General features: G+C 41.0%; 2 protein-coding genes across 3 annotated transcripts in view; one reads left to right on the forward strand and one right to left on the reverse strand.

The window, feature by feature from the left end:
• Positions 1–1,379: 1,379 nt before the first annotated feature.
• On the reverse strand, positions 1,380–25,488 carry MMRN2 (multimerin 2). 2 transcript variants are annotated; one of them, XM_009504211.2, is made up of 7 exons: positions 25,211–25,488; positions 12,518–12,640; positions 11,161–11,267; positions 9,657–9,725; positions 8,222–8,395; positions 5,214–7,124; positions 1,380–4,197 (listed from the first exon to the last, which is right to left on the reverse strand). In XM_009504211.2, exons 1-7 carry the CDS (start codon positions 25,486–25,488, stop codon positions 3,809–3,811), a joined length of 3,051 nt encoding a protein of 1,016 aa, XP_009502506.2. In that variant the 3' UTR covers positions 1,380–3,808. The 2 variants fall into 2 exon arrangements, with proteins under 2 accessions (XP_009502506.2, XP_064320873.1); XM_064464803.1 differs by lacking the exon at positions 8,222–8,395.
• Positions 17,333–25,600, forward strand: part of SNCG (synuclein gamma) — a 33,054-nt gene continuing 24,786 nt past the window's right edge. Inside the window, exon 1 of the mRNA XM_064464813.1 lies at positions 17,333–17,996. Coding sequence (XP_064320883.1) covers positions 17,908–17,996 — 89 coding nt within the window. The 5' untranslated portion in view covers positions 17,333–17,907. The remainder of the gene's footprint in view (positions 17,997–25,600) is intronic.

Below are 25,600 nucleotides of genomic sequence, written 5' to 3' on the forward strand. Positions count from 1 at the left end.
AATTGGGGGGTTTTGATAAATGAAAATAAATTCTACTGCCTGCTAATAATGAATATCAAGATGTTTGTGCATGATTATTTTTGACTTCTATATAAAAATGTGTTACTGACGAGCTTGCATCAGTATTTAAGAACTGAAACTGCCATATCCAGCGACATATCTAAAATCCCTACGTGTGTGTTGTGTGCAAGCCGAAGAGCGCACTGAGTAGTTGGTGAGTTGAATCATGACCTTGTAAATTGCAGAGGTATCACTAATCTCATAAAGGATGAGATTTAATTCCATTAATTTCATTAATCCCTTCTGCAGCTTTAATATTCACTGCTCCCCAAAACACCACTTCAGTCTTTCTCACTGATGTTTGTGTGGTAAGTCAATACAGGCTGTGAATCTGAGTCATGAGAGGACCACTGCTGTGGGTTGACACCTCATGAGTCTGGTTCATGAGGGGTGACCACCACGGACTTCAGAGACTGGCTTGATGTGGGTATCTGAAAGGGTCTGAGTGATTCTGATTGCAGAATTCAGGCACTGGTGGATCTGTTGGTGATATACAATGGGTGCTGGCATTTTGGGTGAAGTAAAGAGATCATCTTAGTAATGGAAAAGAAAAAAGCATTAGGAGACTTTAATTTTAAAATGTAAAGCACTATAAGATACATTTATAAAGCAGTAAAAGTTTCAGTAACAATTATGCAAAGGCATTAAGATGCACAGCTTTTTTTATCTATAAAGCTTAGTGGTTTGATCTGGCAATCCAGAAACCTGAGCTGTCAGCAGTGTTTTCTGGCAGTTACAGGATTTTTGGTAAGTACAAAGAGAAGCTGGAGGCTTTTTTTTTTAAATATGAGGCTCAAGGCGATGATATATCTCTCTATATCTTGGAGTGAGCATACATGTCTCTGTGCCTGTTGGTGCTTGGCTGAAACTGCCAGCAGGCATGCTAGTCTAGATGGTCCACTCTGAGATAAATTGGTGGAACTTGTCTATTCTTACAAACAGCTGTCTTTTCCTAATGCCTATGGTCAGCTTCAGTTTGTTTTTCATCTTTGAAAATCCCCTATTCTTAATCAACTGAGCCAACCAATAGCTTTTTCTTTAAATTGTCAGTTAATCACCCTTGTCCTCTTGCCATTTTTGTGGCAAATTTTTCTTTCCGTTAGGTCCTAATCTGGAGTCTGCTGTCTCTTCAGTAAAATGGTTTTTTCTACTCTGTTGCCTAAAAATGGAGTTCATGGTGATGTGGCTGTGTTAACCTTACAAAATAGCCAACAAACCAACCCACCAAAAACTGCAAACAATGATACAAGTGTTTGAGGAGGGGCGGGAATTGAAGACATTTATACCAGTAGTCAAATAGTTTGCTTGTGTTTGAGAGGTGGTTTAGATGGAAGTTTATTAAAAAGCTGATATATTCTTTTAAAAAAAAAAAAAACACAAACCAAAAAACCCACAACCCTTTAGCTTAATCATCTCTTCTCTTGTGCTTGAGAAGCAAGTCAGGCTTCCTGGCTTATGCAGCCAATAGAATATTTTAATCCATTCTCTTGTTAATTTTTTGCTTCATAGTCTAAAAATGAGAGTGTTCCAGTCAAGTGTGTTGTCTTTGTGTATGCAGGTGGCTAACTTATGCACATATTTGAAGAATGCAAATGTGAAAACATCTTTATATTGTGTTCACTCTGGAGTCAATGGTCTCTGAACTTGCCTGGCTTATTCTTCAACAAAAGTAAACTCTGGTAAGCACAAGGATGCCAAATCTTTAAAAGTCCTGTCTTGAAGAACTGCTATCCTGTCCACTACCTGTGATGGCAAGTACCTGTGTGGTTTTCATTCCAGTTGAAGCTTTCTGGCAACGCTTTAAAACAAGCAAAGTGTTTTTAAACATATATATCCCCTGTCTGTATTTAATTGTGGAACTTAGCTGGTAGCTGCAGAGTTGGTGTGCGCTGAAGGTGGGTGTTCCTTGAGCTACCCTGACCTAGGCAGCACGCTGGGCTGGGCGCTGCAGACCGCTGCCACCGCAACTTAATTGGAGGACCATAGGTGAAAATGTCTGAGTCACCCCAGTACAGTAGCTTTGTACTGAAAGAACCCAATCTTACAACTTAATGCTTTTCTTCCTTTTTGACATTCCACCTCTTCAAATGTTTCTTCTCTTCCTTCCCTCAGATATTTGAGCAGTCTGTGGGACAGAAGATGACACTGAGCTTGCGGGCACGTTGTGCTGCCTGCTGCAGAGCAGTGCAAGGTGTGGCTCCATGGCAGATAGATGGGGAGACTCAGCCCATTAATCTCATGAGAAGACCAGCAGTGGCTTAGGAGTAGATGGGAGATCATTTTCAGACGTTTGCTTTTTTGGATTTTTCAGGATGGAGAGGAGCAATCTCAGCAAGTCAGTAGCTGAAACTGCTTTATAGCTTTATTTCAAAAGATAGATATTTTCTGCTTGTTGAACTGTTGCCTTAAGTGCAACGTGTTGGTACCCATGTGGTTTTTAGTAATTCTGTAGTTTAGTGTTGCTTAGAATACATATAGTGGGGAGAAACCCCCTTAACAGCAGGACAGATCTCTCTTAGAAAATGCTACCTTAAAAGGGCATAAAATACACAAGAATTTACCTCTTTCATCAAAAACATTGGGAATTTCTAAATGCACTTCACTTTGGCAAATTGTTTTAATATTGTTTTGAAAGGCGTTAAGATTGACAAGGAAAAATACCACAATAATAGAACTTCTTTAAAAGCAAAGCCTCTGGGATATTTTATTTGACAGAAGAAAAGTTTAGGATGTGACCAGACATGGTCATCTTTAGATTTTGGAAATTCAAAAGAACTCCACAATTCAGAAATTCTACTCTTTGAATTACTCCAATTATAAATTTATTTTATAGTCAACAATGACAGCAGACCAATGAGGTTGCCTTTTTGCTGTTAGTTTTATTTGCCTGCTTGCTTGGTTTTAAACTATGTAAATGCTGAACTCTGGGCTAAATTCACTATATTCTTCAGGGTTATCTTTAGAAATCAACTGCATTTTCACCAATATTTTTTAATATTGTTGATTTTTTCCTGATGTCTAAATGCAGATGAAATTCACCTTAAAAATGTTACATTAAATTTTTGTAGTGTAGTTGAAAAACAACAGAGGCCCAGAAGCAAAGAGACCAGGCTGTTTCTAAGATCCTTGCTTACAAATACTAGCATAGGGGTGCATCTTACTGGATTTGATCGATCTTTTCTAGTGTTCATGTTGTGCAAAGCCTGGAACATTGAATTGGAGTGACTTGCAGAAGTTTCCAAGAGAGTCTGTGATTGTGGTCCACAGAGAACTAAAAGGTAAATTGTCCTGGCTTCTTGGTTTTAAGCTACCATTCATAAAGTATGAGGGTTGACATATACAGTCCTTCCTAAAATCTTTTCCTTGCCTGTGGTGGGGGTATTTGCCACAGGATAATGCTCTTTTGCCAGGGGAAAGGAGAAATTCTTTGTGTTAAGTGAAGAATGTCCACCAAAACGGGGGTTTTTTTCTAATTAGGTGCAATTCTCACAGTGGAATGATTTGGGAATGTGTGTGCTGATACATTTGGAGTCCAAACCATTAGCTTACCACTTGAAAGAAAATCCCATTGCTGCTCATAAGCAACTAATCAAAAGCCAAACACTTCCAGAAAAGAAGCATGAAGACAAATCTAGGGTAGTGCTATGTTTAAACACATGCAGTAGGATTGAATACATCACAGATGAAGCAATAGTGAATTGATCCATTGCATCTATGGGAAGATATCAATAAAACAAAATGTCACTATTCAAGTTTTAAATATTAGGAATCCACCCATTGTTGTCCCCGGTGGACTCCGTTTCACTACAGAGCCCTGCAGCAATTCAAAGCATACTTTCTCCCCCTTCTCCATTTCTGCCATAGCAAAAGTAGTCATGGTGTTTCCATTTGGTGTTTTCCTCTGACTGCTTGAGAGAGTTTTTTTGTACCCACGGCTGAAGGAGAGTTGGCCTAATGCTGGTCCTGAACTAAACTCCACAGAGATGACAAACAGGTAGACACCTTTATGCGGTGCTTTGAAGTAGCCATGTTCAGGGAAATAGCTGTTCCCATAATTGAGGTAAGTTTCATTAAACCTCAGAGTTTTTTCTTTATCTTTTCCTTCTGAGAATCCCACGTGGAATGCCACCAATGAGTCTGAAAAAGAAAGAGGAACAGGATTTTAGCAGTGAGCACTCTTCTCTCCCGAGGATCGTCAGGGTGGGAGATAGGACTTTACCCTATCAGGCCTGATTTCTGTACGCTCCTTTGCAGAGCTAAATGCTTGAACTGGGTATGTGCCTGGGGTTGGATCAAATGGTTCCCTGGAAATACCTGAACCACTACTCTTGGAAAAGTATAAGGCTGAGACCACCCAGGGAAATGAAAAAAGTAGCACTTTTGCTGTCCTAAAAATAAATTGTTTTGAAATGCATTCTCTGCTTATTCAGTCTTAACTACAGTTTTGCAGCACAGATGCCTAAAGGGGCTGATTTTTGCTCTCTGTTTTGTGTCCATAACAAGGGCTACAATCAAAAGCCAGTGCTAGAGCTGTGGTGGTTGTAATTACCAGGTGGTTATGGCCATGTGCTTACAGGGAAAGGGAACTGGCCAGTCACAGTGAAGTGCAAGCTGAAAACTTGTCTCTCTGAACCATAGCCGTAAAAGAGAGCGTGTGCTCTCTGGTCAGTCCTCCCTGTTCCACTTGTGCAAATTATAGCAGTTCATTTAATGTATCTGTCCACATTGGGAAGGATTTGGTGCTTTGAGTACCAGATTCAAATAACAGAAAAAAAAGAAGCAAGACCAGGAAGCCTAGCACTCCCCATCAGCTTCAAAAGAGAAAACTGCTACTACATTAACATGAGCATCTACAAACAAAATTTGTGTTCTAAACACCTGAAGTTGAATTTGTTCAAGGCCAATTTCCCAGCAGCTGTAATAGGTGTAATTTTGTTGGCCCTGAGCAGAGTGCAGCTGTGTATCGACTTGGTTCTCACTCAAACAGCTTATTTTGATGGGGAGGGAGGATGTCAATGATGTCAGAATTTCTTCTTCCAGCATCCCACAAGATACTGACAGGTCTCACAACTAATATGCTGTGTGTGGAATTTAGCAGCAGGGCCCAGAAGAAGCTAGACCTGCATATGAGCAAGTAAAAGCAAAGAACCCACCTTTTTCCAAAAGTTCGGTCTGCACTGTATTTCTTCCACTTATCATTTGCGTATTTTCTCTGTGTTTCTCACCCTTTTTCTTGTCTCTTTGCTTGTCTTGACCTTTCTGTTGCCTTCTCACTTTTCTGGTCAGCATGGACTGAATCTTTGTAACATCCAGACTTATATTTGAGGCAACTAATTCTTCATTGCTTCCAAATAGCTTTTTAAAAATCAGCAGATGTTCCTCCAGCTTCCGCTTGATGGTTGCTAAATCTGCTGAGAGAATTTCCACAGAAATGTTGAGTGGCTCGATTACATTTGCTAGTGTATGATTGCAGCAGAGATTCATGTCACTTCTGGATTCATGCCTCTTGATTGCCAGGCTCAGGTGTTTGATATCATTCTTTAGAGTCATGATATCGCTATAAGCTGAGCTATCCAAGGAGTCATCTTTGGCAGCCTCATAGTTAGGTTCCATATGTTCTACGATGCTGCGTTGACTAGTAACTTCATCTGGAGGAGAGGGTGTTTGCGTTTCTTCTTTGGGATGCTTAGGAGATGGTCGAGCATCACGATTATTCTGTTGACCTCTTTCCAAGACATGAAACCTCTTTCTAAGAGATTCTAAAGTCACATTTTGTTCTTGGAGTTCATCTGAGATGCGTCTGAGAGATTCTTGCAGCTGAAATACTGTTGATATTAGGATACTAGGATCTTCCTCAAACAAGACTTCCATAAATTCTTCTCCCAGTAAAGCCTCCAGTGCTGCTTCATGCCGCATGGCATCTTCCAAAAGAGACACGAAAGAACTGTTGAGGTACTTGATGTGTCGATGAATTTCTTCATCTTTCTTCTTCAAGGAGCTTATGTCTTCTGAAAAAGCTGTAACTTGCGACTGAAGCTGTCTGTTTTCTTCTTGACGGAGGTTAAGGGACTGATGGATAGATGGAAAAGCTGAGGAGAGCTCGTCAATTTCATTCCTCAAGAGATCTCTGAAAACTGACTCTAAGTGCTTTATAGCCTTTAAGTTTGATTGGGTGCCTTCAAGGGAATAAGTGATATTCTTTAAATCTTCATCCAGTACATCCATGTCAGAAGATATTCTCTGGCAATTACATTCCTCCATGTACCTCAACAGATCTGAATAGTTTTCCCGAAGATTTGAGAGAGTATAGTTGAGCTCTGATATCTGCCTTTCCGTTGCTGCTTTGTTTTCTTCCATAATAAGTGATTTCTCCATTAAAGTTATTGTAAGATCTTCTGGCCTATACTTCGTGATATTTTTTCTTAACTCCTTAAACCACCTCTCTAAAACTTCAATATTCTGAAAGGCTACATCCGACTCCATGTAAAGTTCTTTAAGCTGCTTTGCATGCCCTGCCAGAATGTCATTTATTTGTCGGATGGTTAACTGGATATTTTCATCTTTGGGACCGTCATGTGAGGAGAGTTCTGTTAAATTTTTTTTCAAAGTCTCAAATTTATTTTCAAGATTGTTTTGCTCTTGTTTCATGTTTGCTATGCTGTTGTTCAAAGCTAAGAATTGGGACTGCTGTATCTTATGAAACTTCTTGAGCTTTGTATCAGCATCTGCCTTGATCATGGTGAGATTATAGTGAATGCTAGCCCGCTGCATTTGCAATTGGTTCTCTATTTCTCTCTTCACCTGATCAACTTTCACTACGTTTTCTTGGACTTTCGATTCAAACTTAGTTCCCAGCTCCTGGAATTCCTTCTTGGGCACAGTGCTCTCCTGGAATCTTTCTATGCTTTTCTTGTTGGCTTCCACATCATGGGACAGGTTTCTTACCATGTTCGAGAGGTTCTGTAAGCTTCTGTTGAAGCTTGCCCACATTGGGTTAAAATGTTTCCTTAGAAAATTCTCCACGTGGGGAAACAAAACTTGCTGCAGAAGCCTTTCCTGTAGATCTGTTAACACAGTTTAAAAAAAAAAAATAAAAATTTAAATTCTGCTTTTGGAGCACACCTTAATCTGGCCAGGGTAACTCAAGTATGTATTTTCTCTATAGTAACTGCCATCTTACTCCCCAAAATTTGACAATTGCAGAAATAGCCTAATTTTAAATCAAGGTTACTGTGAAGGATATTGTGTCTTTGAGTCTGCAGGCAATAACTTAGATATGTATTGACTGCCCATTTAAGTAATAAAAATACAACATTTTGAAATCCCTGGACAAACATTTTTGTAAGTGGCTGTAACTGCCCATTTTCACAACAGCTCTTAGCTGGTGGGCTCTTCCTTATTTGACTGTCTCATAACGTTGTTCTTTTTCCCATGCTTTTGACAATGCACCTTCTACTTCACAAACTTATACAGCATCTTAACAGCTGAATATTCCAGGCCAGCACTAAATAACCTGAAAAATCTGTGAAGTACCTGTATTAGGTGTGACTTATACTAAGGCTTGATTTCTAACTTTAGTGTTCAAACCTGAGTGCCTTGAAATTCACTGAGGACAATAATTTGTATCATTAGAAAATGTTTCTGAGAGCCAATGGCTCACATTAGTAGGTCAAATTCAGTAGCTCTCTTCTTCCCACTCTTATATACACAGGAATAATGTTCCACAGAAGGGTTGAATGTTCCGGTTTTTTATACATACACCAGTCTGGTATCCCACACGTGACAGAATATAGCATGAGTATGAAAAAAGTACAGAAACCAAATCTAAACTCTGCATCCCCATTGAAGAGAAGAAGCCATAGAAGCAGAATAGTAATCTAACAGATTTTCAGTATAAGCAACCTCTTTATTCTGTGGTTAAGGTATATTCTGAAATTCCAGAGAAGTGCAAAGGAATCTGCTTTTCCTCTCACTTCCATTTCAAGGTACTCTTGAATTTGGTTCATTCATTTCTATTGGAATTGCACCCATTTTTGCTCTCTTTAGAAACAACTAGCGGACCAAGGAATATCAGGGTATTTTATTTTCAGTTTTTCTCTCTGATCCGCTTGGTTTTACAGGGCCTATTGGCAGGCTGATAATTCTGTGTCAGACCTCTCACCTGAATTGCTCTGGTTCACTTCTAACACCATGCTTGTACCGTTGTTTTCAAATATTCTCTGTAAGTCACCTAAGTTGCTGACTGCTTGATGAATATCACTTTGAAGATCATCCAGTAATGCCTCATGATTTTGAATGACTTCCAACATTTCTCTTGAATCCACAGATGTTGACACTAGTCACAAGATTAAAAAAACAAAGTCATGCAACAGAGTGCAGCGACCAGGTGACAGGTATTCCTACAAGACCTCTGAGAACACCTGTGTACTTTTTGCTCTGAAACTTCTGCACTGACGTTTAGGGGGTTTGTTGATTCATAGCACCTAAACTCATGGTTTCTTTGCAAAGGCTTTTTTCAACCGTGATGAAAACCTAACATATTTAAATATGAGCAGAAGAACTTCAGCCACGGTAGCTGTGGTGGCAGTAAAATGCTCTTCACTTAAAATCTCCCCATGCCATAAAAATGTTCTGGAATAATAACTCCTTTCAAGCCAGTTGACTGAAAGGATAGCAAGGTTTAACAACACAGAATAAAAGGACAGAATGAAAGAGCAATTGAGGTGTTTCACTAAGGAATCAGAAGCATAGGGTGTAACTGTCATAGCTGACTCTCACTGAGGGGCCCTTTAATGGATGTTATTCTAAATAAATACCTGCTAATTTGAGCTGTAGATTTCAAAGCGTACACTGAGAGCTGCAGAAACATATACCCCAGCTGTGCCGTCCTGGGGGCCTCTGACCCTCCAGGGTTACCTCTGATGTTTCAATCTCATAATAAACTTAAGTCTTGTAAAGCAACTGCATATTCATGCAGTGCTGAGAGCATGATGTAAAGACGACTCTCAGGGCTGCAATACTGCCTTGAAGCCAGTTGCTAGAAGATACGTAATAGCACTGCAAGCCATACCATTTCCCCAGAGGGTAAGGAAAGGTCCTTCTTGGATACTTAGGTCACTAGGATAGAGTGACTGAGACAGGAATCTACAGCACCTCATAATAATAATCTCAAAGCTACGGGGTAGCTGCTCTAAAACAGCATTTGAATAGATGGTTGTTCTGGTAGGACTTCTGACCATGGTGTGCTTTCCTGTGAATCTGCTTAGCGGAGCAAGGCGTTAAACATCCATGACACTGAAGGGTTTAACGCTCTGTACCGGCTGGCATTCTCACTAGGCATCACTGATGACCGCCCAGCATCCAACTTCTGAAAGTTTTGGATGCTTTGTGTTGAGTATTTGTGTAGTGTTATGCCAAAAGCCCTCATTTATGCCAATAAATGCACCTGTGTAAAAGCTTTCCCAAATAATGCTTTCACTAGAGATATTGTCCACAGCTTTTCATGTTAAAATTGCAGCTAAAAATACATCTTTTTTTTTTCTGATCTGTGACTAGGAGGTAAAAGAATGGCAAGAAAAATCACTTCAAGCTCATACTGTGGTTTGAGAACTCCTCTTCTTCCCGTCCTTCAGTTTGATTTCCTGGCACCAGAATAAAATTGGGATCTGCAATAGAGATGGAATACATCTGTGAAAGTGTTCTAGATGCAGAAACTACTACGGTTTAGCAAGGTACCGCAGGGCAGTTTCATGTGTAATGCAATTGATGCAGACACAGGCTTCTGCATGCAGGATTCTTAGGGAAAGAACATCTTGTCTGGAGAATTTACTTTGCTTATGGTACTGCAATAGCACACAACATTGCATAAATGACAATGCTCTGCAGTAGGGGGGTGGGTTTTCAACTCATGCTGAGTTATTGCTCCTAAGAAATGAGTCTATTCCAAATATGTGCGCTTTTTTTTTTTCCCCTGGGGGATCCTGTCAAAAGACCTGCAAATTTCTCTTCCTTGTTCCACAGTTACCTGACCTTTCTGATGGCACCAACTACAGCGAGTAATGCTGTACAAATGAGGAGATAAAGATGGAGCAGCTGGCTTTGGTCATCGAGCGTAAAGAAGGAGAGACTAAACTAGAAGCACTGTATTTGGTAATACCCTTCCAGCACTATAAACGAAGGTCAGGCTGGGGCATCACCTCAGAGATAAATCTCTGAAGAAAAGGTAAACTTACAGAGATAAAAACAGGAACTCCCATTTTATCCATGGAGTCTGTTTGAGTAGGTGAGTTAGGCAAAGATTGCGTGAAAATATTCGCACAAGCATTTGAGGTTTTTGTTATGGCTTCCTTAATAACTACGGGAAGTTACCTTTTGTCCGTTTAAAGTTGTCTTCTTTTGGAGTCTTATTTGCTATATACTCCTGATGCCATGAAGCGCTCCAGGTTTTAAACCACACTGTCGCCCCTCTCTCTTACTTAGCAGCTGTGTGCATCATTATTCGGCAGTGCAAAGAGTTGTAGTGGTTTATTGCATGTGAGGACTATTGCTAGAACTTCCACGGAAGTAACGGCCTGAGCTGTGTTCCTGTGTCGTGGGGCTGCTGCCCACTCCAGGAGCCAGGGAAGGCAGGGAGGAGGCAGCAGTGCAGGCAGGAGAGTGAACGCTGCCGACCTTGTTTGAACTTTGGATGCATTAAGATTTCCCTAGCCAGATGACTTCAGCCTGTAAACTGACCGTAGGGTCATTTCACACACTAGCGTTGTTTTCTGATGTAATCAGTTTCTACCTGGAATTAGGCATTCCTAGATGGATTGTACATCTGACAGGTCCCCTGGCAAATTAATACCTTTATCCGTGTGTAAAGATTGCAAAGGTGCTACTAATGGAAGAATAAGTGGCTAATGCTTTTAGCTACTAATTGCAGCTAATTACAACTACTCCTTGATTCAAGGTATCAGTGATTTTCTGCATAGCAGACTGAAGAAAATAAGGCATCAATTTAAAAAGAAAAAAAAGGAAAACCAAATAGACAAACGTTTCTTGCCACCGTGACTGGCATTTAGTTGTTAATTCTCGCGCTTGTTCTCTAGCTTTCCTTACCACGCTGTTCACAGTCCTTGCCAATAAACCCAGGGCAGCATTTCCACTGCAAAGACTTCAGAACCTTCTGTTTCACTTGGTAGACTGGCTTCAGAGCTGTCCTGTACCTAGGGAGTAAGAGTCTGGGCGTTAGACTGCAAGTTATTGTCACCTGGTGTCACTTGGGGTAAATTCGCTGACTGTAGCAGCAGTCTGGTGCCGAGCGCGTCCCAGATGACTAACACAGAACATGGTTAAGAAATTTGTCATCAACTGTAGCACTGCTGCTTAGTAAAACTTTTAGGCGGTCTGCAGAAATTTTTTTTCTCCTACACAAGATTGCTTTTCAGGCCTTCTGTCTACAACAGGAGGTGTGTGCAAATTCTTACATGCAGACAGAATATAACTACTATTCAGCGAGCAGGGCTCCAGTGCTCTGCCTCATGCTTTACTGATCTCTGCTAGAGACTTTTTCCAAACATGCTGGCACTGGTCTGGCGCAAGTCTGAGAAATGTCACAGGCGGCAAATTTATGTAACTATCAGAAATGCAACTGTAATATTTTATTGTCATAGAGTCCTTTGCAATCAAGTTTGGACTGAGCTTGAACTTCTATAATGTTCTGTACAACTCAGCAGAATATTTTATTTTTAAACAAATATTCCAAAAATGTCACTGGTACCAAGGAAGATACGAATTTGCTAAAAACTTCACTAGAAATAATCATGAAACTTTTTTTTTTCTCAGAGAAAGAGAAATTAATTGTATTAACAAAGAAGAAAAGCATTTTTGCAATCAAGTAACTACATAGATGTGAAAACATGTAGGTGAGTATTAAATATTATTTCACTTCAGAAGCACCTTGGGATTCGGTATCTCCCAACTTCAAAAATGTGTCAGTCCTGGTTCCTTAGGGTGCACCATTGGCTTTCACCAGTACTCTCTGGGCAGCCAGTCCTTCTGAAAGAAGAGTAAGCTCTTGGACAGTTGCGCATCTCTAACTCCTGCCATGGAAATGGTCTTGCTGATGGCCACAAGCAGAGATATTTTTTTTTTAAGTTATGCATGTGTATTATGACCTGAAAATCATGGAAAAGGTGTGGTCTCTGTTTTTTCTGAATACACACATGGGAAGATCTGAAAAATCAGTCACTGCGTAGTCCTATACTTGGTGGCTTGGAAAGGCAGTTGTTCTCCTAGGTTACTTAAATGCTTGATCACCTTAGGTACATAAATCAGACCCTACGTCACTCTGGTATTAAACTGAGTTGGTGGTGTAATTGTTTTTAAAATGTGTCATTAAATACTTTTAAAAATACCATTTAGATACTTCAGAGAAAATGATGTTGCCCTTATTAGTTTCATTTAGGATACTTACATGATCTTCTGGCAGTCTGGTGCGCCGTTTAGGCAGGGCTGTTGGGAGTTGATAATGTACTTCTCCTTCATGCAGGCTTCTATGTATGTTACCAGCCGGGACTGCATGAAGGAACACCAGTTCCTAGTGCAAGAAAGACATGGGAAAGGAATTTGAAGTATGCATTTTACAGATTCTGCTTGTAACGGTGCCAAGGAGGAGTGAAATGCAGAAGGGCCTTCTATTTTTTTTTTTTCTTTTTTTCATCTGGATGATGAAGAAAGTGGAAAATGCTTGCTAGCTTCTCCCTCCACTCCCAGTTCATTTGTTTTCATTTGGGATGTTTTTCTGAGTTTGGTACAAAAGGGTTGATTGTCTAAACTTTGATGGATTAGTTCCACTTCCAGGCCTTTCATTTAGCAGGAGAAATTTCCAACTCATGATAACCTGCAGGTTAATGTCACTTTAAATGTCAAATTGTCTTCCTTGGCATGGCGCCTAATTCAGATGCCTCATGACTGACTCATCAGGTTGAGGCAGGCTGCTTCTGAAAACTTAATCCTACATAAATGCCATTAATAATGTGTCTTCAAAGTATTAGTACTTCAAGATAATATAGCAACTGACTGGATTTTATTAATTAGATAATAGATAATTTCTTCCATCCCCTGCAGAAAAATAATATTGGAAAAATGAGGGTGGTTTTCTTGGGTTTTAATTTTTTGCTTTTAGTGAGGACATATGAGTTTTATTAGTCTGGTAAATTTTCCAAGTCAAAATTATGTAGGCATCTGTCAATCCCGGGGTGTAGGCGAGCCTCTTCATTTTCAGAAGTTTAAAGTTAAGACCTGGAAGTGTACTGTTGGTTGAAGTTTGATGGTTAAAATCCAAGATGAGAAGTGACAGGAAGTGAGGAGTGATAATTGTAATGGGAAATGGAAAAAAAAATGTTATTAACATCTGATTAATTAGTAACTGCAATTATTGTTGATAAACTGTGCATGTATTCAACACACTCTTTCAGGTGGTGTGTTTACAGAAGTTCACCAGTTAAACATGAAGGGATCCTACCATTCCTATGGGTAGTGATGAACAGAGAAACCATGTGATAGCTTTGTTTGGACAAAGAAGCTGTAGGGAGAAAAGGGGTCCCTGCTCTCTCACTCTTTGGCTACAAAACCTTTAAAGTCATTTTACAGACAACCTGTCTTAAAGGCAGTCTGGGGCCCTGTGTTTCCCACGCGTTTGGCTACACGTCCTGCCTGTTGTAGGAGAGCACCTGCAATGGTTATTTGTAAAACTGTGTGCACAGGGGGCCGTTAGGAAGTTGCAAGGTGTCACTTAACAACATACTGATGTTAAATCGTGCTGATCCTCTTACTTAGGAAAAGGTGGGGCTGAGCAGCTTGGAGAGAGAAATGAAAAAGTATATACAACCCTCACTGTTATAGCTAATTCACCATAACTTTCCAGAGTGTGTCTATATAGACAGGTCCAAACAGGCTGCCAGGTTAACAGTTAAATTGACTGGTTCCTGTCCTGGGAATGGATTAGATTGGATTAGCAGGGATTAGATTGAGTTCCTCTTCTCAAATGAAGATGCAGTTTTTGAGGGATAAGGGGCTTACAGTGACACACTGACTCTGGCAGCTCAGCCTCTGTCGTTTAGGCTCTGAAGGGGTGACCTTCCACAGCCTGTGCCACCTGGGCATCAGGCAGGCTGCAGAGGACTCCATCTTCCCCAGTGACCCATGAAATCCAGCTCTTCCCTTTGCAGCAGAACCTGCAACTCCTCCAAACATCCCTTGATGCTCGCTGTGTTGAGGCTGTTAACTATTCTGCACCAAAACACCAGACTCCACAGTTTAAATCAGTCTTGTTTTCCAGATAGGAAGATTGGCATCAAATCAGTCGCAAAAGGCCTTCATCACTCCTTTATGATAAAGCACCTGCAGAAGAAACAGCTCTCTAATTGTCATTACATTAGCTGTCCTGGTTGAAGACCACTTGAATCTCAAACTATGAAACTCAAAAACTTGAATCACAAAACGGGCTACTCTATGTTGGATGTCCATGTGACAGATGCGTTAGTGATAGCAAGAACCGGTCATTATGGTTTGTTTGGTTTGGAGGGGTTTTTTAAACATTTTTATTCCTGTTACTGCCACTGGCAATTCAGTACTCAAAAGTTTGTCACTGGAAAGTTTGAATGCCCAAGAGTAAATCTGATGAGTGGGCAGGTGCTCTTTCACATGATTTAGGTTTTTCTCTATCTGTCTGGCATCTCTAGGGGTTTGCTGGTCTAACTCCGGTAGAATCGCATCAGGCATAGTCACAGCCATTACTATGAGCTTTAGAGCTTGCTGGTGTCAATGTATGTATATTAAATATTGTATGTGTATATGTACACATATCTTTTATTCTTAAATGAAGCCTGGAGAAAAATTAGAAATCATATTATATGCCGTTCCTTTCCTATAAGACATCACCACTGGTTTCTCAGAACAAAAGTAAAATCAGGCCTTATACAGTACTAGTCATGTCAGCTGGGGTGTTTGAAGAGATCAGGAGGTTCTTGTACTCAATGAGTTTGTCAGAGCTTGTGTTATAAAGGAGCAGAGCATTGTATGAGGGGGAGAGACATGTCTGATGAAGAGCAGCTGAACTTTAGACAGTATATTTTTAAATGGGAAGGCAGGAACCAAATCAGCATATATGGGAAAAGTTTGTCTTTCTCAGACAGTTGCAGAAACAACGGGGAACTGAGACCCATGGAAAAGCAGAAGCTGCGGCCGGGCGGCTAGAAGAGGAGGAAGAAGCTGTAAGGAAGCTGGAAACATCAGGAGGAAAAGGTAGACAGCCTGGGCTAGCTGGAAGCAGTTCACCAGGCTTGCTGGGCCGTATGGAGTCTTTTCTGCTCCCCCATTTCTTAAGGAAAATGTGATAGCAATTTCAGTGATCACCCATGCAAACCAAACTCTTCATCTCTTAGAAGCACGGGCAGGAATCTGGCAATGCCTGCGGCGCTGGGAAAGCCAAACAGGAAAGCAGTCTACTGCAGCCTTGGCTGTGATTGCAAGCCAAAACTGTTCTGATGAGCTTTAGTTTTAAGGCTTTTGCAAGCGACTGGGGAAATTTTTGTGCCTGTTATAAATGGGAGCCTTTTTTTCTGTGGGAGTGAACCAGAGGGCAAATCCTCAAGTTTTTATTAAATCATTACTATTCCAGAGTCAAACGCTCTGCTTGTGTCACTGGGCACTTCAGCTAAAGCCAGCAGACGAGCGCACGTGCTCTGGCTGACGTCTGCCTCTGCGGTGTGCATATGTCCCCCAGGCTTTGTAAGGCTGCATCGCTTCTCGGTGGTTGGTGTCAGATGAACAACTCTGAAACAGAGACCCGATTTGTCCTCTCGCATGTGCCTGGCAAGCCATAGCTGGGAGTGGCTTTCCCCCCTCAAACCCTCTCTGTTTTTTTTTTCCTGGGGAAATAAAATGAGCGGGTGCTGCTGCTCGCTGGCATTGTTGCAGTATCTTGGGTCTGCCCACGGGATGCCTGCCAGATCCAGGCAGGAGTCTGCATGCAGTATAGAAACCTCCTTTTAAAATAGGATTATTTGGCTGTAGCGTTTGGTTCTTTCCTAATGAAAACAATCCGCACCCCATGAATCATCATCTGGGCTGATTTGTTTTTCCCACCATACACGGCTCCCAAACAAGTCCTTTGAGTCATGTAGGCCATACAAATCTAAGCCAAATGTTTACATGCATCAACATGTGTGTGAGCAAGAATACTCACAGAATGTGATGCCACACTTTTGGTATATTGCACATGTAAATGTGCGCACAAATTTAATAGAAAATACAAGGATTCCCTTTCAAAACCTGTTAATGTTTTGGAGGTATCTGGTGGGCTTCCCACTGGTAGAAAGGGCTTATGTTGTATCAGAAATTAAATCAATGGTTGATCCCGACTTGATGCTTACTTTGGACATTTATTAACACCATGCAGAAGGAATAGCATGAAAAAGGGTGGATTTGATAGACTCTCAATAAAAACTTCCTTTAATGGTGGTCACATTTCTTAGTGTCCGTTTTTCTTTAGTATCTGCTCACTAGCTCTCCCTCACTTGATCTTAAAAGCTTATTCATGGAGCTGAAGTGCTACATAATATCATGTTTTGGTTTTAATAACAAAAACTTGTAGCGGTTTTGAGTCCCATGAAGCTTATCAAAATTTATACTTCTATCGAAAAAGTAAGTAAGACCTATTTTTCCCATCTGTAATGAGCTGCAATATAGATACATGTGCCCAAAGGTGAAACTTTTATTGCAGTATTTTTTGCACATCTTGTCAAACACTTCCTTTAAGGAAACTTTGATATCTCTTACTAAAAATACCCCTTCACTGTATTAATCTTGAGGGAAAAAATATCATTCTTTAATATTAAGTGGAAGAATTTAGAGACTCACGAAGGCTTGATCTAAAGTTCAGTGAGGTGAGCAGGGCTTCTGCTGGCACCAGTGGGCTCTGAAGCAGGCTCTGAAGTTTTAAAGAGCTGCTCTTTCACAAATAGCACTTTCTTTATTCAGCTGGTTTCTGGAACACAGCAGCTTTGTGTTCTGCTTCTGCCTTTTTTCACCTTTGTAATTATGTCGCTTCATTCACTGAATATATAACCAACTTAACACCCTCTGCTTTTATTCCCTTTAATACAGTTTCCTTTTGATTCAAGCATCTGCTGCCAAGGAAAGAGGAATAGAAAGAAGTTGCTTATGTGAGGAGAGCAGAAGAGCTTTCTCTCCAGTCTGGTGAATGATTAAGTTTATAACAATACTGCAAGTTAGAGCAACACTTAAAGGGAACCTTAGCAAATCCAGGGCTACAGATGTTTCGTTTGTTCAGTTGCTTTTCCTGGTTTACCTGCCAAACAAATTAATCCTTTTTCCTTAACCAGGAAAAATGTGTCTGAATAGTTTTCTTTATTAGACTAGGTGTGTTTTTTCTAGGCTTTCTACTAATGTCCTTATTGAATACAGTCTTCATCTGAATAGACTCTTCACATGAACAGAGTAATCCATTTTTGCCTTATTTTGAGGCAAGTGTGTTCTTTTGTCTGAGGTTAAATACATCTGATGACAAGGCATTCTGTATTTAAATAAGATTCAGCAACTCTAGGTTAGCTCAAGCTCCTTTTATTGCAGCCTCTCAGGTCTTTAAACTGAAAACCGATCTTACAATTATTTTTTTCTTATGTCGGGTACTACTGCTTTTACTGAAACGTTGCAAAACGCAGGCTGTTCTGTTTCTAGGACTTAGCTGGGCCACCTTATATCATAGCAAAGAAAACACAACCCACAGAACCAGGAGATAAAGTGAGATGGCTGGTCTGCAGTAATTATCACTCTGTTCAGATGAATACGGGGCGGCGTCTTTTCATACAGCACTACACCAACAACTGCAGCACGGTAGTGAGCGTGAGGAATGCCCCCAGCTCAGCAAGGTACTTACATGCTTTATTTTTCTTAGTTGCATGTTCTTATGATTGGCACTGCAACACATAATTTCAGACAGTTCCTAGGTCAGTGGAATTTTTGCCTGAACAAAAGCTTTAGGACTTCAGGATGTTGTTTTTCCATAATTTTTGTTGTTCCTTTGGCTGTAGTAGCACAGCCGAGTTGTCCTTCATATCGGTTTCCTCAGGTTTCTATTCTCAAGGAAGTCAGTTTCTATAATTACTTTGCAAACTCCTGTCCAGCCATTCCTGTGTTTACCACTGGCAGAGCATAAAACTTTTCAGGTCCGTGACACTTTCCTCTTCTATACAGTGCAAAAGGCACCAGGTATGCAATTATTGCTACTTAATTGTGCTACAAGATGACAATACAGGATGATGTTCTTCTAATTTAAACAAGCAATTTTCCACTGACTTGTGCAGAACGACTCCTGATTCACACCAGTTGAAGCAGAAAAGAAGTATGGGGCTTTAGCTATAGAATACTCTATGTCTGTTTTTCCCTCAGCGCAAAATTCTCTCTGGCAAGCAAAAGCAGCCTCAATAATACAGGTAAAATATCACATTTAGATTAATCTAAACTAGGACATGCACATCAGTTTTAAGACAGGCTTATCTTTTTATTCATTACGGAATGCAGAAGGTGTTCAGCTTTTGAAAAAGGTTTGGCTCTCCAAGGGAACACTGTGTGCCACCTGGTTTTTAATTAGCAGGCAGCGAGTGATTGCTGGTGGTCTATCAAGGAACTCCCCAGCCCTTCCCAAGCAGGCAGCAGTCCTGTATTACAGTCAGACAGCAGAAACTCTCATGTTTCTCCATCTTTCCCCATAGGATAAGTAGAGCTCCCTCTCAGGCAGGGCCTGGGATCTTCCTGTGAGTCATTCCACGAACCACCCTAGTTTTCACTGGGGTTTAAGCACTGATTGATTTGCAGTTTAACTTAACAAGCTGGGCAGAAAAGAGTGGCAGTGGTAGTTTCAAACACCTGCATTTCCATACAGTGCTGGAAGTCTTCCAGAGCCCTGAGTAATGCTGGTTGAATGCCACTCTTATTCCAACAGTAGTGCCAGTTAGTCTCTTATCAGTTGTGACTTGTCCTGCAGAATGTCCTAAAGACTTAGTGCAGTGAAGGCTTTCTGAGCAAATCCAGTCCTGAACCTGGAGCCTCACTGGGAGCAGGAGCTGAAGACAAAGCAGGCTTGGCTGGGAGCTGGTTTTGAGCCACATCCAACTGTTGTACAAGCTACTTCAGAGAAATGAATGCAAGAGGGTTTTCCTCTTCACAAAGCATCCACAGCCATTACCTCATTTGTATTATCCTCCCCACAGTAGAAGCTCTACAGCCCACTCAGAGGGCAGATTACACTTGGATTTCATCTTTTGATTCCTGCAGACTTAAGTTCACCCCTTGTATAGCACAGACCTTGTCTTGAGGCAGGAATCGCAGCCAGTGGTCACCTACTAGCACAGCCGTGCTGATGCCAGTGAGTCAAAAACGCATGGGGAAGACAACCTTCCCAGACAGCGTGCCCGCAGGGTGCAGGCAATGTGCACCAAGGTTTGCCCCGATCATGTTTTGGGTATGAGTGTAACTTTGTTCAGGGTTGGCCACCGATCACTTGTGAGGGTCAGTACCCTTTGAACAAGTAGGAAGGCGTTGGATCCACACGGTAGAAGTGCAGATGGCGGTCCTGTGGCTATGCTGAACAAAGAGATCCCTTGCTATCTGCTGAAAGAATGAATTGCTGCAGTTTGTGCTAATGAGCTGTGAAACAAAACACTCCTTTGGGCACAGAGGGTTTGATAACTCCTGTATCGTGTGCGATGAAGATGTCTCATTTGCATTAAACGGGCTAATAGGGAGCCATTCCACCTGCACGTGTGCAGCTCAAGGGCCAAATAGCGGAGAACTTCCTAAAGTCCTGAGAGGAGCCAAGTACCTAATTTTGATAGGAAACCATTACTTGTGTTAATGAACTTGGCACTGCGAAAGCTATTGTTGAGCACTCGATGGCCATTCCACTAGTTTGCAGGATGTCAGGGGCTGAAGATCACATTTAGCTGCATTTCATCCAAACCTGTTTTATTTTAAGCATGTGTTCTATGCCCCTTTGTTGGGAAATTTCAGTATCCCGTAAGCTTCCTAAGAAAGTCCCTGTCTAGTTTTGAAGAAATAGATAAGTTAGACTGAAACTGGTCTTAATTAAATCAATGGATGTTTTCCTGTAAAGGTGGACAAAAAAAAAAAAAGCTATTAAGATTGAGCATTTTTCTGGCATTCCCATGAATTTAGCTTTTCTCTGCCTGTCTACACTTTGGAGGATAGTTGTTCTGTATTTTGACACCCTGGGTAATCAGAAAAAGAGGCGGGTTTCTTTGTGGCTGTCTCAGTGCCAAATTAGAGAAAGATGTGCATGTTTCAGTGAGATAACAACACACCTGGCTGATATCAGGAAGCCTTCCCCTTGTCAAGGAGTGACTTTACAGAATCATGTCTAAACCTCAAAATATATTAATGTAATTGAGGACTTACTTATGCTGAAGACTTCTGCCTTTCCTATTTATAGTTCAGGTGGTGGGGTTTGGGGTTTTTTTTCATTTGGGTTTTTTGGGTTGGGGTTTGGTTTTTTTTGCAAACATGTTGTAATTGTGAGAAAAATCCCAACAGATGACAGGCTGTGTGTGTGTTTGGATTAAAGAGAAAGAAGGAAAACTAAACCACCTACCCAGCTGGAGGGCAAATCCAAAACAGGGACTACTTGGCAATGGTTACCCTTTTGGAAAGACAGCTAAGTTCTGTGAGTTTGTCAGAGATGGGGAAACCAGCTTTAGTTGCTCTGCTCCTTTCCATCTCTTCACCACAGTCCTTTTCTCCCTTCGTGTGTGAGCCATCCATCTGGGGACCAAATTTGTCAGTGTGGTTACTGAGGAGGAAAGTTAAAAATAACCTAGTTTTTTCCTAAGATTATTTTTAACCTGGAACACTTTAGTGATAGGGTTTACAGCGTTACTTGACAGACAGGTCAGGCCAACTGAGGGTACAGGCGGCTCTGGGCTTTGCTGTCAGAGCTAGCATGTGATGGGACTGGATCTTTTAGATGCTTCTTTTATATATTTTTTTAATGAAATATGACTATTAAATGTGTGAAGTCTGAGTTGCCAGCATGACTGTCCTTTGGTGTTGCAGGCACAAGGATTAGATTAAAGCCAGCCAGCCAGCTGTGATTCTGCTCAGCACTGGGAAAAGGGAGGAGTCCTGGGCTTACAGTGCTCCACTAATGGTGCTTCAGCATTGCTTGATTTGAGAAATAATCTGTTTGTAGGGAGACAAAACAGGCCCTTCTGAGTGTAATTACAGTAGAGGTCTTTCTGTGGATCTCAGATCAACAGAGGTAAGTCTGTGGCAAAGGTATGGAGGAGATGGCATGTTCTTCCCAGGGACAGGGAACCTTTCCTTTCAAAGGCTGGGTCACCATGCTTCTGGCTCTCATACAGCCACATGGCGGAGGACATGTGTGCCCAGGTCTGTCTGCCCAGGTCTGAACAGTACAGCCTAAGGGAGGGCACAAGGCTGCGTGCTTACGTGGCCCTCTCCTTCAGCTCCCCTGAGGCCAGCTCATGTGTCACTACAAAGTATTTGATGGAAGTGGCTCTAAAGAAAGAAAAATCTGCAAGGTGGCTTACCAGTTTAGGATGAGTTTTCATAAGCTATCAGGTGTTCATGCACATAGCAATTGTCAGGATAACGCTAGTGATGTATTATCTCCCTGGTGTATTTATTATCCCTTTCAATTACTTGATCAGACAGCAGTTGAATTGGTTACACTTAGTGGTAAGAATTAGAGTAGATGATAAGCCAATGCAAAGCTAATGAAGGCTCTTATTTGGTGTTTACTGGGTTACTTCTAGAACTTCCACATATCTGGTCTTGTCCCAGGTACCTTTTGAAGCCTCAATTTAGGTGCCTGTATCCACACACAGGAAAGCCTTTGGTAACAACAGTGTTCCCATGAAGTTCTGCATTAGGCATCTGTTTTATATGGGAAATGAAGAGTGCAAATGTATTTATTACCTATTTTGGTAATAGGTAATACCTGTTGTACATAATAGTATGCATTGACTGAAATCCAGCACCTGTTTTTACTGTTCTTGCTCTTCATCTTCCATTGCTAAAACAAATGCTAGTACGGTCCAGCAATTTCATGGTACAGATCTCTTCATATACTTGTGCTTTCATTTCCCTTTTTAATTCTACAGAAAGTTTGGGTACACATGGATCCATTTACCTCAGCCACAGAATGAAATATCTCAAGTCAAACCAATCAGCTCATATGAGGTACAACTGCTGGGGGGGTGTGTGGAAATATTATTTCCTTTGGAAAATTGGCCCTTTCTGATTTTTTTCTGTTGTTGTTTTGTAAACAACAAGTACAGATACTTGTCCGCTTTTAACATGCAGAGCTTCTCTGGTGCGCTTAAATACAAGCAACGGATGAGATACGAAACTAGTACCTAGACCTTCCTCTAAAGAATAGTGGAAACAAAAGGATTATTATCCACATATTTCTCTTTAAAAAAACAAAAGTGAGTTTTTACTGATTTTCTTATTTTTAAAATGTTATTAGAATAATCTTATTATTCTGAGAGGAATACATTAGTAAAGTAAGACATCCAAGCATTTTCCTAGGATCTAATGAATCGTTTCAACTTACATGCTGAAACAGAAACCAGAGGATTCAGTCTGACTAGTTACTAGTCGTGGTGGTCTCAATTATTTAAAGAACTGCAATAAGAAAAATTATATAAATTAAAAAATTGAGAATATTTTGTAAAAAGCACTATTCCTAATACATAGGGAAACAGCAAGAAGTTGGAAAAAACCACATAATTTTTGTTAGAAAATGATGATTTTTGTTAGAAAATGGTGTGAGTCAAAACTTTGTCTCAGAGACAAAGTTACCACAGATTTTGTTTGTTTGCTTCCTAGTTCGGGGGCGGGGGAAGTATTTTCTTATTTCTAAAGTGAACTAGAAGCGGGATGTAGTTTTGGTAGAAAATTATTCTCTACCACCCTGGGCTTATTTTATGGCGTGTCTTTGTCTCCCTATATCTCTTAATTCCTGATTAACTCCTGATACTTTTCTTCTTGCTCTCTCCTTTAGAGATATAAACCCAGTTTCTTGATGTCTTTTCCAGGACTAGATTTTGATTGCTTGTAGTCTTCAGCATAGCTTTAGAATTGGGAAGAATGTTATGATTTGACTCATTATGCAACTATGTCCATAAAAGGAGGAAGTATTTCTCCTCTTTGGAGGAAATTAGGATGAGTAATAGCTGGTGCTGAACTGGATTACACAAGCTGATGCTGAACAAAGTTACATAGCAAAGGAAGAAATCCCTCTTAGGGCAGTATATTACAGCATCTTGCTGACCTATACGTGCACCTTTTTACACTGTGGAATTTACATAGTACTTATAGTTTTAAGAATGCTTTCAGCATTTCAACCAGCAGTGAAATGAATACCACCTTGCAGTGAATGTGGAAGTCCAGAGTACCACTTAGGCTTTGTTTTCCTTCCTCTGACAGTATCTGAAATGCATTAGCCAGGAGCTGGTGAATTAACAGTGCTTGTCGTTATCGAACACTACCCATCAGGAAACTGGAAGTCAACACTTACAGGCTTTAGAAAATAACTTAAGGGTAATGGTGCGAGGTACAGATTTGTAGGAAGATGTAGGATGAAGGACAGCAGGGTTTTAATACACTCATCATGCTACATGCAGGAGGGAGACCTGAATTTTACATGTAGATGAGATTAGAAACAAGATGACATACTTTAGTTTGCGTGAAAGGGAAGCATGACATGGGCAAGGTTCTGTACTCTTTCCATCTCCCTTTTTTCCTTTCCTCAAGAGCATTTAAAGGGAAAAATACCAGGGCATCCTAAAGTACTGAGCTGTGAACAGCTCTCACTGTGCTGCTGTTTCAGCTCACCCAAACCAGGGCTCTGCAGTACACATCCATCAGGGCTATAAAAGATTCATTCACTGTCCTGCTTGGTTTTCATCTATTTTAAACATTTAGAGACCTACTTACACACCCTGTAAAACCTACAAAAATCAAAATATTTGGAAACCTTTCTGGTGAAATACACACCTTTTCCACTCAGGCTGACTATTCTTCTGCTATAGATTACCATGAGCAGCATTTCACTGTCATGCAAACCTTTGGGGGGACGAATTTGTAGTCATTTCCATGCTTATTTGTTTTTCCTTACTTTGTTGTATTTACTCTTCAGTATTTTTATTTTGCTAACATAGAATCATAGAATTTAGGTTGGAAGGGACCTTCAGAGCCCATCTAATCAAACCCCCTGCAGTGAGCAGGGACATCTTCAATAGATCAGGTTGCTCAGAGCCCTGTCCAGCCTGACCTTGAATGTTTCCAGAGATGGGGCATCTCCCACCTCTCTGGGCAACCTGGGCCAGGGCTTCATCACCCTCATCATAAAAAATTTCTTCCTTGTATCTAGTCTAAATCTACCGTCCTGTAGTTTAAAACCCTTACCCCTTGTCCTGTCACAACAGGCCTTGCTAAAGAGGTTGCCCCCATCTTTCCTATAGTCCCCCTTTAAGTACTGAAAGGCCGCAATAAGGTCTCCCCGCAGCCTTCTCTTCTCCAGGCTGAACAACCCCAACTATCTCCCCAGCATCCCACCATTCTGCTTCCCTCTCCATTCCCAAGGCCCAAGGCTGCAGCCAGGCACATTCTGATGATGGGCAAAGGTTGTCACAATCAGCAAAAATAATCAGCATTGGTTTATGATGAGGAAAAAGTCAGTACATTAATTTAATCTAGTTCTGCTTTGCCAGAAAAACATTTTGGTTTATGGTGCTACAGCAGACCTGGAAGGCTTCATCTCTGCCAGGTGTGTCCGGCGACCTAAGCCCATTTGGCCATCTTGGACTGGGACACAGAGCCGGTGCCATCTGTGATTTCATCCTCCATGAGCAATTTAGCTTTCTCTTTCTGTAGGTAAAATATTTTAAAACCTCCTGTTTGGATATAGATTGATTCCTAAAATCTAATATATTTTAATTAGAAACTTCTATCGAAAATGGTCTGTTATCAGCAGATTATAAAGGTATCAGGCAGGATTTCCCTACCGTTACGTGAAAGACAGACATGTTGGGGTACTTACCCATTTCGGGATTGCGGGTTCACAGCTTCAAAATCCTCTCTTTCTTCCTGATGTGAGGAGATCATACTTGAAGGGTAATCTTGAGTATCCTCCCTGAGCCCTTCTGCCTCCCAGTAACCTTCTTCCTTGTGTGACAGATGAGTCCTCTGGGGGTATGCAGAGGTCTCGTAACTTCGTGGCTTGTGTACTGAACCATCATGATATCCATGATGGTCTGAGTGTTTGACCAGCTTTGCCAACCCTACTGTATTACAGATGAGCAAAAGCTTCACTAGCATCGTGGGTTTTCTCCCCACCCAGTTACACCTGTCTCTTGCTCTCTTCTCTGAAGCACAGCCTGGATTAATTCAGGAATGCCCCAGCAATATTCTTTAACTGGAAAGTTGGAAG

The sequence above is a fragment of the Phalacrocorax carbo genome, chromosome 13 (assembly GCF_963921805.1).
Source record: "Phalacrocorax carbo chromosome 13, bPhaCar2.1, whole genome shotgun sequence".
Taxonomy (NCBI): domain Eukaryota; kingdom Metazoa; phylum Chordata; class Aves; order Suliformes; family Phalacrocoracidae; genus Phalacrocorax; species Phalacrocorax carbo.

Coding starts and splice junctions, on each gene's coding strand:
- MMRN2 (XM_009504211.2), bottom strand. CDS start 25,488: ATGCTAGTGAAGCTTTTGCTCATCTGTAATACAGTAGGGTTGGCAAAG. Junction 9,726..11,160: donor CAAGGACTGTGAACAGCGTG/GTAAGGAAAGCT, acceptor TCTCTATTGCAG/ATCCCAATTTTATTCTGGTG. Junction 4,198..5,213: donor GACCGAACTTTTGGAAAAAG/GTGGGTTCTTTG, acceptor TTTCTTTTTCAG/ACTCATTGGTGGCATTCCAC.